General features: G+C 37.2%; 1 protein-coding gene and 1 long non-coding RNA gene across 5 annotated transcripts in view; one reads left to right on the forward strand and one right to left on the reverse strand.

The window, feature by feature from the left end:
* CTDSPL2 (CTD small phosphatase like 2) overlaps window positions 1-5,626 on the forward strand; it is an 87,257-nt gene extending 81,631 nt beyond the window's left edge. For all 4 annotated transcript variants that reach the window (XM_012766689.3, XM_076004310.1, XM_012766687.3 and 1 more), the window contains exon 13: window positions 755-5,626. In XM_012766689.3, the coding sequence (XP_012622143.1) occupies window positions 755-820 (66 nt within the window). In that variant the 3' untranslated portion in view covers window positions 821-5,626. The remainder of the gene's footprint in view (window positions 1-754) is intronic.
* LOC105872545 (uncharacterized) lies at window positions 2,682-14,877 on the reverse strand. Its single transcript, XR_012919767.1, has 3 exons — window positions 14,331-14,877; window positions 10,489-10,662; window positions 2,682-4,206 (listed from the first exon to the last, which is right to left on the reverse strand). It is a non-coding gene; the product is annotated as an uncharacterized LOC105872545 (long non-coding RNA).
* Window positions 14,878-15,018: the final 141 nt, after the last annotated feature.

Below are 15,018 nucleotides of genomic sequence, written 5' to 3' on the forward strand. Positions count from 1 at the left end.
TTAATTTCTTCATTTTATATGTACTGACATTTAAAGTCAACTATGAGCCGAGTGTGGTTGCATACACCTGTAGTCCCAGCTGGTCGGGAGGCTGAGGTGGGAGGATCACAAGCCCAGGAGTTTGAGGCCAGCCTAGGCAACACAGCCAGACTCCATCTCTCTAAAAAAAAATAATAATAATAAAGTCAGCTGTGGTGGGAGATTGGGGCAAATGTTAAAAAGCATTCTATGCATTTTTTAAAATTTTATATATTAAAATTATGCTTATCAGTATTAAATGTATAGGTTAAATGTTTACTGTTTCAGTAGACTTCCTCTTATAAATCACTAACCCGTTGTGTTTGAAATAACATTAAGTTGATTTCATTTTGCTTTCATAATTCACAACTAGAATTAATGCTATGTCACTGAAGCTTTATTCTCAGAATTATTTTCCTATATCCATGGATCAGTCAACTTTAAAGACTAATGTAGAAAGTAGAATTCAGTGGCTTAACCCTTTTATCTATCTTTTTGTTTGACCTCTTATTGCTTCATTGTTCTTATGAAATTAAAACTTTAATGAAAGTTTTCTTTAACCTAAATTTAATTCTGAGTTAATTATATCTGTGTAGTATATCTATATTTGACAAACAATAACATTTTAATTGTAAAATAAAATAGTATATTTTCTCTGCAAAATAAGAATGTTTATAATATTATTATATCTTTGAAATTATGTAGGTTTCAAAAAATTGTCTCTTTTTCCACACAGAATGAAGATGTTCGACCTCACATCAGAGACAGATTTCGCTTGCATGATTTGCTGCCCCCAGATTAAGTACAAAGACTTGTCAAATCACTGAAGGGGGAGAGGACCCTTTTGGACTAAGACAAAAACATTGCCATTACTGTTGAAATTTTGCATTTTTGTACCCCGTCTTGCTTTTCTTATCTTTGGTGCCCAATAATAATCAAGGGTTACAGAAAGAGACTTTATCTATCTCAGATTGAATACATACAGTAGGTAGGCTAAAACAGAAGAGTCTTTAGAACTAGTGCAATTCCAGTGAAATTTTTTTATGTACAGGACATCTGCAGTTTATAAAGAATTCTGTTTCTGCCACCAGCAGTTTGACCTGTAGTCACACAGGATTTTATGATAATAACAGAGATGAAAATGGACTTTTATTTTCTCTCTGTTTGGTGCTCTAAGTGGGTTTGTAGCCACTTTTCTGTTACTTTACGATTCTCATTTCAACAGGAATGGCCAGTAAAAGTTGTTTTATTTTTCCTGTTAAGGTTTATAACCTTTTTACATTTTTGACCTATATTAGATTAGAATTTCATTATGCATTCCTTTTAGTTGAGGCGCTTCATAGTTTTCTGGAAATAGTCAATTTTTAGTTTTTTATTATACATTTGAATGGCCGTTTTCCTGCTTTGTCTGCCTGCATATTGTATATTTGTTTAAAAATATTCTCTATTTTAGTCCATGTAAGTTTCATTTAGAAGACATGCATTTATATTTTGTTTCTGTAATATTCTACTGTAGGTGAAATCTTTACAAAAATCAAGAGACTGGGTAGATAAGAATATATGAATGACTAATATTCAAAAGATTTAAACCATTGTGATGGCGTGTATTCCCAAATGGTAATATCTTGCAATGGCACACAGATTTAAATGGATAAAGGTATACCTCAGAATTCACTGTGCTCACCAATCTTTGAGGAGAATGGGTTTGGTCACCTGTTGGGCTTGATTTAGTTACTGCTGCCTTTGGTTTTCTCCAGGAATGAAGTATTCAGCACAGTGACTCAGTATTTTTAGTTATTTTGCATGGGCTGGTAGTACCTCTGTTATGCTCTCGGTTACAATCAATTTAAAACTCTGTGTAACAGTCTTGGTACCTAACAGTAGCTATGCATAATCCTGTGGCACAGTACACTCCCAAGCCACCAATGCAGTTAATATGCTCTCATAGTGGTTTTTCTATGCTATATGAAAATAGTCTTCAAGCCTTGGTTCTCTAATGCAGCTACCACAAGAGGTTGATATTTTTATAGTGGCGTGTAATCTCCTTTTCGAGAGGCTTTTTATGGAAGGTAGAATTTGTAAAAGTTAGTATGCTTTGCCTCTCAACTGCATTAACATGCCACAGGCTCAGACTGTTTTTATGTAAAGGATGTCAAAGAACAGCACTTTTTCTAAAGAGAAGTTTGATATTTTGTATGCTTGTTAAGAAAGTACAGTATTGGAAATTAAAGGTGGACAACTGATAATTGAGGAGTATGTCAATTAATTTTTTATGTATATTACCTGTTTACTTGTACAACTTACTGTACAAATTACATGCAGCTTCATTTTCAAATGAATCCTTAAAATAAGGAAATCTTTTTAGGAAAACATTTAATTTTTGTATTTTTGATTTTAAAGGCATGAGTTATGTCAATTTTCAGTGTATTAATGAAGATTTTAACTTTTCATCAGGTTGAGTGTTTTCTTACTATATTATCTGTTGTGTATGTAGTTAGCATATTGTGTCACTGAAATGTTTAAAAATCTAGCATGTAGAGCAAGCCTGTTTTGTGGAAAATCCTTATTCATTAAAAAAATAATCATGGCAGATTTTCTGCAAAAAAAGCAAAAGCATTTGCAATTCAGAATACTGATTTTTTTTTTTAATTTAAAGAAAGGTATTTTGCTTGCAGGAAAAAATACTACAGATTCATTTTAATGAGAATCTTTGAAATGTATTTATCTTTAGGGCATATGGGCATCTTTATGCTGTTTGTCTTCTGTCTTTCTTGAAATAAAATGTACATACGTTACCTTTACATATGCTCTTGCTCAAAATTGTGAACCTAGTTACATTTCTCCCTGCTCCCCTCCTTTTTCTGTTCAAACAGCAAAACCCAAAACCTATACAAGATCTGAACTTTCAGCATACATTATAATTGCTGAAAGTCTTCCTAAGTAAATACAGTTTCAAAGGGCTTTCCCATAATTTAAAGGGAAATGTAAGCACCTATACCATTGTGCCCCTGGGCACTTTAATAATAAACATCATTTTTTAAATTGTCTTTTATTAATGGTAATAGTTGTTTTCGATCCCATGCTAGGAGAGAGTTCCTTTAAGTCAGCTGATAAATGAATCAAGCATAAGAAGCTTCCGTAAAGAAATAAACTAAGGGAAATTTTATATGGCCTGAGAAAATTTCTTGAGACCAAATTAATATATTTTTTCTTCATTACTTTACTTGGGTCATTTTAAATTTAATAAAAAATTTAAAATAATTTATAAAGAGACAATTTAGTCAGCTTCCTTCAATCTTAATATAATGTTTTATCTTCCCATTACCCCCGTCTTGTCACTCTCTGTTGGTAAACGTTAAACACTTCCATTTGGTTAATTGGAGGTGTATATTTTTTTAATTGAGATGTGCCCAGCCCCTTCTGCTCACACAGGAAATGTGAACTCTTACAAAAACTGACTGTAGTAAATGCAGGAGAGATTGATACCTGATGAGACAAAAGTGACCTGTATACACATTAAAACTCTGAAGTACATATTAAAATTGTGCTATTTCCAGTAATAAATGTCTGACTTTTAAGACATTCTTTTAAATATTTGTATCATTGTTAGAGAGGATGTTTTAATCAGTTGTGTTTTTTAATTCCATGTAATATATGTAGCCCTAATCAGATTTATATCACCATATTTCTCCTTGGGTCCTAAAAAAATTGATGACAATTCGTAACCATAAATTGTTTTATATTAGCTAGTATGTATATTTATTTACCCGATGGCTTTATCTGTTTCCCCAAAATTGTTGGGGATTTGTTGAAAGCATTATGTAACTTCTATAAACAGCTATTTTCTTGTAACTGTCAGTGAAATGGATGTGTACATTGTTTTTTTTATATTTCTCTGTTTTTTTTTTTTTTTTTTTTTAAGGGTTAACATAGAATGGTTTTTTAAAAAAGTTATTTTTGGCCAATGTCTTTTTCAGCTAGATATTACTTTCATTCAACCTTCTAAAGAAGTTTGTTTCTCATTGTTCTGTTCAGTCAACTTGCCTGAAAAACAGAGACTTCATCTCATCAGTGAAGAAAAACATTTCATTATACCTACAAATCTTTCCAGCGAGCACAGAATTCTTCATAAGGACCAGATCTCTTCCACGTCTGTGTCAGTCACATAAAGCTGAAATGTAAAGGACACTGAAGCCTTCATATAATTGTACTAATATGATGGTGTTATATACTACATTATTAGCTAGTTAAGGTTTTCCGACCTGACTTCTCTTTGTCTTCCTAGGTATTTATTTGTTATCTCTCTTAAATCTTGTGTATCTAAATTAACTTAGTTGATAGTTACCCACTGAATAACTATGCCAAGCAACTAGGAAAGAATGTTTATTTTATTTCCCCTTATAGGGGAAGAGTGGACTGGGAACAAAAATGTATGGGCCAAAAGGCCTTTGATTGTCATTCATTCACTTTTTTATTCCTCTCATGAGCTATATTTGAGTATAGTATTTTTTTAGTGCTGATGTGCTTATGTCATTACTTTTCATGTCTTCCCCTAAATTGAAAGCCTACAAGAAACCTATATTACATACATTTAAGATTTTCAGAATAGAAACCACAAAACTCAGTATCTTATCTTTAAATACTAAATTATTATTGGAATCCAAGTCTCACTAATTAGGATACATTTTTATAAAATGTTTCTCTGTATCTTGAATTGAAATTACTTGTTCAGAGGCACGAGTTCTGGGGATATTACATATTCTGAGATCTTTTTTTTAAAAAGGGGATATGAAAGCAACAAATTTATTCTAGTTACTTTATGGTTTTGATAGTAGTAAGATAAATCAGTGGTTCTCAACCCTGACTCTGCATTAGAATTATACTGATGAGCTTTTGAAATACAGATTCCTGGGGCCTACCTCTGGAAAATTGTCTCACTGGCTCTAGCGTGGATCTCTGTATATTTTTTAAAGCTTTCCCAATGATTCTCAATAGCCAGGTTTGGGAAATCACTGTTTTAAGTAATGTGATAGTGTTTTGAGACTAGGCAACAAAGTAAAAGTTTACCAGACATATCTTTGTAGTGTTTCTTTTTTAAACATGGGACCAGGTTTCACAGAATTTATTCAAGATACATGGAGGAATAATGAAGATTGAGGCTACTGCTCATCATTTTGTCTTTGACACTTTTTTTAAGACTTTGCATTTCTAGGACTTGGAATAGTTGATCATATACACAGCTGAAGGACATGTCCCTGAATGAGACCATTATATATATTACCTGTAAAATATTTCACTATTTTTTTATTTTATAAATCTTTTTAGAAATAAGCAATGAAATACTACTTTCATCTTTTGAAATGGGATTTTTCAAGGCAGTGTCCTTTTGGCATTAAGGTAGGGGGGAGTTAATATTCTCTCTACCTGTTTCCACATGAATCAATATAAAGTCATGGACATTTAAAAATTTCAATTTAATTTCTACTTATTTACTATGCAGTATAGCCGTGAACAAGTAATGTAGATTTAGTTTTCTCATCTTCAAATGCCCTTATCACCCTACCTCACAGGGTTGTTGTGGGGATAAATAAAACTTTTATGGAAGCACTTTTCTTTGATTATATTTTATCAGCCACCAGAAATAATACAATTTCTAATGTATAGGGCTGGTTTTGTTTACAAGTATACAGTTTGCTCACATTACTTTCCATTTTCATGTTAATCTGCAGGACAAACCTTAGAGTGGGTCACAGATAAGGAAAAATAGATAAGGAAATTGGGGCTCAGAGAAAGCTGTGACCCAAGACCATGTAGCTATTCTGGGAGACTTAAATTTAGTTATCACTATAATATGCTATTCCCGACGCCTTGGCTTTCTTGTATGATCATGTTTGTACATGAATACAAAGCTTTCTCAAATTTACCAATTAAGCCAATAAAATATATATACAGTATTATCAAGTAGACTTATAGATAACAGTACAATTTTTAAACTAGAAGAAAACTACAATGTCTAAGTGTACCTCTTTATTTTACAGATAAGGAAATGAGTTTAGAAGAGTGTCTTTCCAAGATCACAGAGCTGGAACTAGAATCAAGGTCTCTTTTTTTTGGAGTCAGTCTCACTCTCATGCTGGGCTAGAGTGCCATGTTATCAGCCTAGCTCACAGCAACTTCAAACTCCTGGGCTCAAGCGATCCTTCTGCCTCAGCCTCCCAAGTAGCTGGGAGGGACTACAGCCATGTGCTACCATCCCCAGCTAATTTTTTCTATATATATTAGTTGGCCCATTAATTTCTTTCTATTTATAGTAGAGACGGGGTCTCGCTCTTGCTCAGGCTGGTTTCGAACTGACCTCGAGCAATCCGCCCACCTCGGCCTCCCAGAATGCTAGGATTACAGGCATGAGCCACCACGCATGAGACCCAAGGTCTCTATTTACCATTACTCAGAGTAATGATTTTAGAAGGAAGGGCATTTTTAATTTCTGGAACTACTGTGAACAGAGGTGCAATAGAACACTTGAGGATACCAACCTGAATAAAGAAGGGGTTGGTTTTGAAAAGTAGAGATAAGATGGCAAGAAGGAACCAGATTATAGTGAGCTAAGATGAAAAATTTATACTTGATGTATAGGCTAAAATAACTTGAGCCAATATAACTATAGAATAGTTCACTGGTCCCCCATCAGTCTCTGTGATGAGACCTTTGATAATTATTTTCCCTAAGCTCTAAAGGAATTTGGTGCTCACAGGTTTTAGTCATTGTAGCAATCCTTTAGAAATAAAAGTGCACTTAAGGCAGTCAGTCAAATAGTTGACTTGGGAGCCGTGGTTAATCAATGCATGAAATTCAGGGTCAAAAGACCTGAATTTAAGTTCCTGAAAACTTAACCACTTACTAGGTAAGGCAGTTATCTGAACTTCAATTTTGTTCATCTGTAAAATGGGTGCACTAAGACCTACCTTTCAGAATTAAAAGGCTCAAATGAAACATTAGAGCATATTATAAAGTAATATGCAAATAAGATACCAGAATAGAGCTGTTAAAGCAGGTGGTTCTCTAAAGGAGGGTATACAAGAGGGATGAGAACTATACACAAGAGTTTTGGGAAAAAGGAGTGAACAGTAGGATCAGGGTATTGTAACACCATATAATCACAGATGTTAGGAAGAATTTTTAAGAAAGATGTGAACAGTGGGGTGCATTTAAACAAATGAAGACTGGATTGAGTGATAATGGAGAGGTTAGCCATGTTAACATGTTTGATGAAAATTTTGAGTGTTAAGAAATGGTGATGAGGAAATTTAAGAGTGACTTGTTGAATGGCTTAAAAAGTAAGTAGTCAGGATAGCAAGTTCACATAAAGGATTTGCCAAGTTAGGAAAAATCCCCTTAGTAACGGATGAACCAAATGAACTAGTACAAGTGGCTATAAGTAGCCTTCCTAATGACAGTAAAAAGTCATTTTAAAAAGTCACTACCTTACTATGTTACATTGTTGGCTCTGTGAATGACAAAAAAGCAAAACTGAAGCTGCACTCAAACTTATGACCTAGCAGTGAAGACTGGCATTAATTCTAGTTGGGAAAAGGATTATAAAGGAGAAGAATGGCTTTGAGGGCTAATAACTATTTTACATCAAGATCCTCAAAATCTATTCAAGGGCTACAGCTAGGCTTGGTTGTGGGGAGGGGACATTCAAGCAGGGGAGTAAATGATTGCGTTGTTAAAATACCACTTTAGATATTTCTAAAGTGGGTGGGTGGGAGACCAGTTAGAAGTTCTGAAGTTCTTCATGCAAAGTATTCCCTCTCTCCAAGACAACAAATGGTTAATGCATTGGGTGACAGCGTCTTAGTGGACAATCTGAGGTGAAGAGGTAGTTATGGTTCTAGAAAGTATGGCTTGTCTGGTTTACTGAGAGCTTACTAACCATGTGAATTTGGGGGACTTCCTGAGGAAAGGCATGTTTTTCCCACTGTCCAGACAGGAATGAGAAGGTACTATAGGATTTTACAATGCCCTATAAAAGTATGGAAAAATGTATGGGAGTTGAATGGAGACACTATCAACTATCATTTTATATCTTATAAGATTCTTGGGTATGTTGTTGTTGTTTTGGTTTAAAATGAAAGAAATTTCATTTAGCTGTTTCTGTATCAAGTTACATAAATCAGATCTTTACAAAATGTAATCTTTTCCCAAGCAATCACTGGAAAAAATAATGATGCATTGATTTTGGAATTTACACATAGGAGTTTTTAACCTAGCCCTTTTGCCCTTTAGCCTTAAGCTACTTCATCTTTATGAGATTTTGAGATGGGTGCATAAGGTACTTCTTTTTTTTTCTTTTTTTTTTTGAGACAGAGTCTCACTTTCTTGCCCAGGCTAGAGTGAGTGCCGTGGCATCAGCCTGGCTCACAGCAACCTCAATCTCCTAGGCTCAGCGATCCTACTGCCTCAGCCTCCCAAATGGCTGGGACTACAGGCATGCACCACCATGCCCGGCTAATTTTTGTATTTATATTTTTAGTTGGTCAATTTCTTTCTATTTTTGGTAGAGATGGGGTGTCGCTCAGGCTGGTTTCGAACTCCTGACCTTGAGCAATCAGCCCGCCTTGGCCTCCCAGAGTGCTAGGATTATAGGCGTGAACTTCCATGCCCGGCCTAAGGTACTTCTTAAATACAAGCTATGAGCAGCTCTGCTTTACTTCTGCTGTTATTTATTCTCCTTTAATGATAACTTCTTGGGGAGAGAAGTTTTTTTTTTGTTTTTTTTTGAGACAGAGTCTTGCTTTGTTGCCCAGGCCAGAGTGAGTGTCATGGTGTCAGCCTAGCTCACAGCAACCTCAAACTCCTGGGCTCAAGCAATCCTACTGCCTCAGCCTCCCGAGTAGCTGAGTAGCTGGGACTACAGGCATGAACCACCATGCCTGGCTAATTTTTTCTATATATATTAGTTGGCCAATTAATTTCTTTCTATTTATAGTAGAGACGGGGGTCTTGCTCTTGCTCAGGCTGGTTTCGAACTCCTGACCTCTAGCAATCTGCCTGCCTCAGCCTCCTAGAGTGCTAGGATTATAGGTGTGAGCCACCCCACCCAGTGGGGACAGAAGTTTTAATGTTACTTTGTTCAACATTTATTGATTACCTATTCTGTTTGTCTGTAAACTGGGAATAGTTACTGTATTTTTAATTACAGGATTCCCCTAGAGACTTAACATGTGAATCACAGGTTAGTTTTAAGGACTAAGTGGAGTCCCTAACATGTAGTTATAGACATGTGTTTCCCTGCTTCCTCATTTGAAAAAGTATATACAATATTGTGAATAAATTCTCAATTTGTTTCAAAAACTTATCAATGCTGCATACACATAGCCCGTGTATTTTTCCATAGCACCTTCAACCCCCACATCCCATTTTCAATTTTATATGGGTTAACACTTTGAAGTTAATATCCCCAGAGCCTAGAAGAATACTTTGGTACAGGGTAGGCACTCAATAATTGTTTGATAGATGAAGGAAAGGATGAGCCCACATTTCAAAGTTTGGACTTCTTAATCCAGAAAATTGATTCATTCAGTGCATACAAAATTGATGAGATTCAGGGAAATTGGTTCACACTACTCAAAGTCACAAGAGACTAATTTTTATACCAGAATTCAATTTTATTCATTTACTGTCAGTTTTCCTCTGTAAGAAACTAAATTAGATTACTTCTTGGTAAGAGTAGAACCAGAGAGGGAGTCTACTCCCTCTATTAGCCATTAAGGTTCTCTTAATGGCTAAATATCAAGTCAAGAGGATGCCTTCATCTCCACTAGATATGTATTTGCTAAAAGACTGCAGGTCAACTTAACCTTTTTCTCTGGAGACTAAAAATGTTCTTTGGCTTCCCTTTCCCTATATTTCACTTTTTCTGTCAACATTTTTTTAAAGACAGATTGTCTTAAAACCTATTCAACCAACACAAATAACTAACTACATTACCACTTCATATATATATATATATGTATATGAATATATATTTTATATATATGGCCTTGCTTTCCTGAGACTTGAGATAGCTTTCCTCCACCTTGAGATAGTTAATTTGGATGTGGCATCTTCTTAGCCACTTATTTACTATTTCCTGGTTCAGTTACTGCTACAATGCTGAGTGCTTACTAGTAATAAACACTTGCTTTTTTGGGATCCAGCTCTAGTAATTTTCCTTTGAGACTTCCCCTCATGAAAAGAAACAATGGCCTGGTGGGCAGGTTTTTCTTGGAAAAGAACCCAGTTCTGAAAGGAAATATATTCATGCAGTCATTCAGTTATTAAGTGCCTACTATGTGCCAAACATAGACTTAAGTATACTAGAGAATTAGCCTCAAGATTTCTAAACTGCAATTAGACTGTACTAGGATGTATTTAAGATTTTTAGCTGAGGCCAAAATGGAATTTACTGGAAAGATATTGTGGTACCTCATGGCAATTAAGGAAGACCTGGAGAACTGGACCTCAGGGAAGGCAGGAGGAAGTAGGTGGTTTGGGAAATCATCACCTCAGCAGGAGTTTGTAGCCCTCCCTTCAGGATGCTGTCCACCACCACCACCAACTCCTAGGCTCTAGGAGTCTTGAGTTCCAAATTCCAAAGTCCTGGGAAAGAGAATCTTTTAGTTATCTATTAAATTCATAACAATTCACCCCAAAACTCAGACAACTAAAATAACTTATCTGTCACAGATCAGTGGGTTGACTGGGCTCAGATTGGCAACTTTTCCTTAGGGTCTGCTGTGGTTGCATTCATATGGTGATTGGGGATGAAATCACCTGAAGACTCAACTAGGATGGATGTCCAAGACTTCTTCACTCTCATGTGTGGCATCTCTCTATACAGCCTATGTGTTTAACTTGAACTTCTTAACAGCATGGTGGTCCTGCAGTAGTAAAACTTCTTAAATGATAGCTGGCTTCCACCAGAGTGAGCATTCCAAAGATACAGATGGAAGCTGCAAGGTACATTATGTATGGCGTAGGTACTTCTGCCCTATTCTATTGGTCAAAAATGAATCATAGGGGCAGGCCAGATCTAGGGAGGAGACTTCATAAGGGTTTGAATACTGTTCACTGGGGAGGCCACTGTTGGAAACTAGCTACCACAAAATGTGATGGTTCCACTGGGTTACTTATACCCACTGAGGAGCAAATCCAGATTTTATATGGCTTGAAGCACATACAATTTAGAAGGCTTTCTTGAATAATGGAAGGGGCTATACAATGAGGGGCCCTGGAAGCTCAAGCTTTATCAGCCTCATAGTTAATCGGCTTCTGACTAGCCCCGTTCCCCGTATCAGCTATGATAAGGCAGCCAACATGGCTTTAGGGAGCCTACCTACTCTTGTGTACGAGGGCAATTACCAGAAAAGAAGGAATCTTGTGAGCTCTTCCCTCTTCACCAAAACTGTCCAGTGTTCAGTTCAATATAATCTAATCATCTGAATTACTGGAACCAGGTCTTCTGACCTCCAAGAAGTAAATTGAATATACCATATTCTACAGTATTTTTTTTAATTACTATTTTTTTTTTTACAAAAAGGAAACCCACACATATGGTAGAATTGGAAGGATACAAAATGTTTTAAACACTTAACTATCCTCCCTGTATCTTTTTCCTCTGGCTGCTGCTTAAATGTTGACGTCCTTCAAGGTTGTCTCTCATTCTGTGCCATCTTCACATAGCCTCTACTTACACATGATTTCATCCACCACCATAATCAGATGCCTCCTATTTCTCTATCTATAGCCCAGACCTCTCTAGTTCAATTGTGTATTAAATATTTCCACTTGGATGTCCCACAGGAATGTCAAGATCTGTGTGGCCAAATTTAATTTATTCTGTATTCCTTATTATGATGAGAGGCACCATTCATCATTTTCAAAAACATTTATGGAGCATTTACCATATACCAGGCACTGGGAATACAGTAGTAAAGAACACAGACAAGATCTCTATGCTCCAAAAAAACATTAAATAAACAAGATCATTCCAGATTGTGATAAGTGCTATGATAATGTGATGAAAAGAGAATAACTGGAGAAGTTTCTTGCAAGAGGGAGATCAGAGAAGGACTTTCTGCAAAGGTAACATTTGAATTTTTGTGAAGGAAGAAGAGAAGACACCACGCAAAGTGTGGAAGCAACACTGAAGATAGAACAGTTAAGTACAAAGCCCCTAAACAGGAAACAGCTTAGTAAGTAGCCTTAGAGGGCTAGTAGCAATCAAGTTAATGAGAGAATAGCACAAGGGGATTGGTGGGAAGTAGGAGTCAGTAAAGAGTTAGGCCTTATTTTACTTATTCTACTTTCCTACTTACCAGCTCCCATAATCATGTGAGTCAATTTCTTAAAATAAATCTCTCTTTATATATATAGAAAATATATATATTATTGATCCTGTTTCTCTGGCCTTTGGAGATTGAGTGACACCCATCTAGTAGAAGCCACTAAAGGGATTTCAACTGAAGGGAAGTGGTGTCACAATCTGATTTACTTTTTTGTTGTTGTTGTTTTTGAGACAGTCTCTCTCTGTTGCCCCTGGTAAAGGGCAGTGGTATCTTTGTAGCTCACAGCAACCTCAAACTTAAGGTCTCAAGTGATCCTCCTGCCTCAGCCTCCTGAGTAGCTGGGACTACAGGTATGCAACATGACACCTGGCCAATTTTTCTATTTTTAGTAGAGACAGGGTCTCCCTTTTGCTCAGGCTGGTCTAGAACTGAGCTCAAGCAATCCTCCTGCCTTGGCCTCCCAAAGTGCTATCATTACTGGCATGAGCCACCATGCCCAGCCCTGATTTACATTTTTAAATAAGCAAACTGCCTGGTGTGTAGTAAATGGACTGTAAAGGGGAAAGAGTGGAAGAATGAAGACCAACTGGGAGGCTGTTAAAGTGTAACAGTCTAGAGCTACAGTCCCCAACCCCCTGGCCATGACCCCTACTAGTCCGTGGCCTGTAAGGAACCCAGCAGCACAGCAGGAGGTGAGCAGTGGGCAAGTGGGAGAAGCATCATCTGTATTTACAGCCATTCCCTATTGCTTACATTACCACCTGAGCTCTGCCTCCCCCAATCCCATTCAGGGAAAAACTGTCTTCCATGAAACCAGTCCCTGGTGCCAAAAAGGTTGGGGGACTGCTGGTCTAGAAATGGTCTGGATTAAGGTGGTAGCAAGAGACTTGAGGGTAATTAAATGGCTTCAAGATTAATATTGAAGGTAGGACTATAGAACTTGGTGATGGATTGAATTTAGGGAGAGAGAAGAAATCAAGAATAGCTCTAAAGTTTTTGACTTGGAGCAACTAGATGGGTGTCACTCAATCTCCAAAGGCCAGAGAAACAGGATCAATAATACATATATTCTGTATATATATAAAGATTTATTTTAAGGAATTGACTCACATGATTATGAGAGCTGGTAAGTAGGAAACCTACAGGGCAGGCAAGCAGGCTGGAGACCCAAGAAAGATTTGATACAAATGGTGGAGGCAGAATTGCTTCTTTCTAAGGGACTTGTCTTAATTTGGACTGAATGGATGAAGCTCATTCTCATTATGGAGGGTAATCTGCTTTATTCAAAGTCTACTAATTTAAATATTAATCACATCTAACAAATATATTCATAGCAACAACTAGACTGGTGTTTGACCAAAAACTGAGTACTATGGATACCATGGCCTAGCCAAGTTGATACATAAAATTAACCATTACAGTTACTAAGTTCTATTGACTCTGACCTTTAAATATTTCTCAGATTGCTTCCTTCCTCTCCATTGCCATTGTCTTAATTTAGGCTTGTGTTCTTCCCACTTAATTATTTATAAAATACTTATTAGGTACTATGCCAAATGTTGGAGATACAATTGTAAATAAGATAGACTGTGCCCTTAGGGACTCAAATGCCAACTTTTTCCTCCTTAAGTCTTGCCTCCTTCCAATCCACCTTTATAAACGGATGTCTGTAGATCATTGCCTCTCACAGTTTAACTGGGCTCTTGAAAGACCTTGTTTATAAAATATTTATAGACTCTCTGAAAAGATACACAAGAAAGTGAGCACAATGGTTTCCACTAGAAAGAACAGAGTGGCTGATTGTTGTATCTATGCTTTTATAACATGAATGTTGTACCAAGTACATGTATTATATATACAAAAATAAAGAAAACAAAAATCAAAATACATGAAACGGTTTGCCCCTCAAAACCCTGCAGTGGAGCCCAGTGGCCCAAGGAGAGAGGTTAGCCCATTTTAAGCCCTTTATAATCAGTTTACCTGCTCAGTTTATCTCCGATTGCTCCAGTAAGTTAAGGGACCACGCGAGTTCTTTCTACCGGAAATGCGCTTGATCAAATTTCACTTGGTCTCTCAAACGCCAGTTTCACCTGCGCCTACTTCAGGAAGCCTTTCCTACATCCTCCGACCCTCCGCCACCGATAATGTTACCTTTTTATATTTAACCTCATAATGCTTCTTTTTGTTGCAGTCATCACACTGTGTCGAAATTTGTTTACACCTCTATCTTTGCTAGTTGACTGAGGACAAAACTACAGCTATGTCTAGCACAGATTGAGGAGTTTCGAAATTGTTCTGCGAAAGAAAAAAATCAAAGTGCTGGCCTCCAGGGACTCACAGGAAGGGAAAGCCTCGAGGACTGGGGCTCTCTTCGATCCCTTCGTGACTAACTCGAGACAAACGTGCCCCAAGCCGGCTGGGAAGGTTGCCAAGAACGCGGCCCTCTCCATTCGCTCCTTCACCAGCGCCCAGAGCACGCGGGGCTTCGAATGGCCCCTTCCCCGCCAGCGCGCGACTGCACCCTCAGGGGATCTGGACGGCCCGTCCACCGCCCCCACTGGCGGGGACGGCGTTCAAAGCCCTCTTCTGAGCGCAACGTGGAGAGGATGGGGTGCGGGGTCTCCTGGCTATCAGCCAGCGGCCAAGGGCGGTGATCACAGTGACCAGA

Source organism: Microcebus murinus, chromosome 6 (genome assembly GCF_040939455.1).
Source record: "Microcebus murinus isolate Inina chromosome 6, M.murinus_Inina_mat1.0, whole genome shotgun sequence".
Taxonomy (NCBI): domain Eukaryota; kingdom Metazoa; phylum Chordata; class Mammalia; order Primates; family Cheirogaleidae; genus Microcebus; species Microcebus murinus.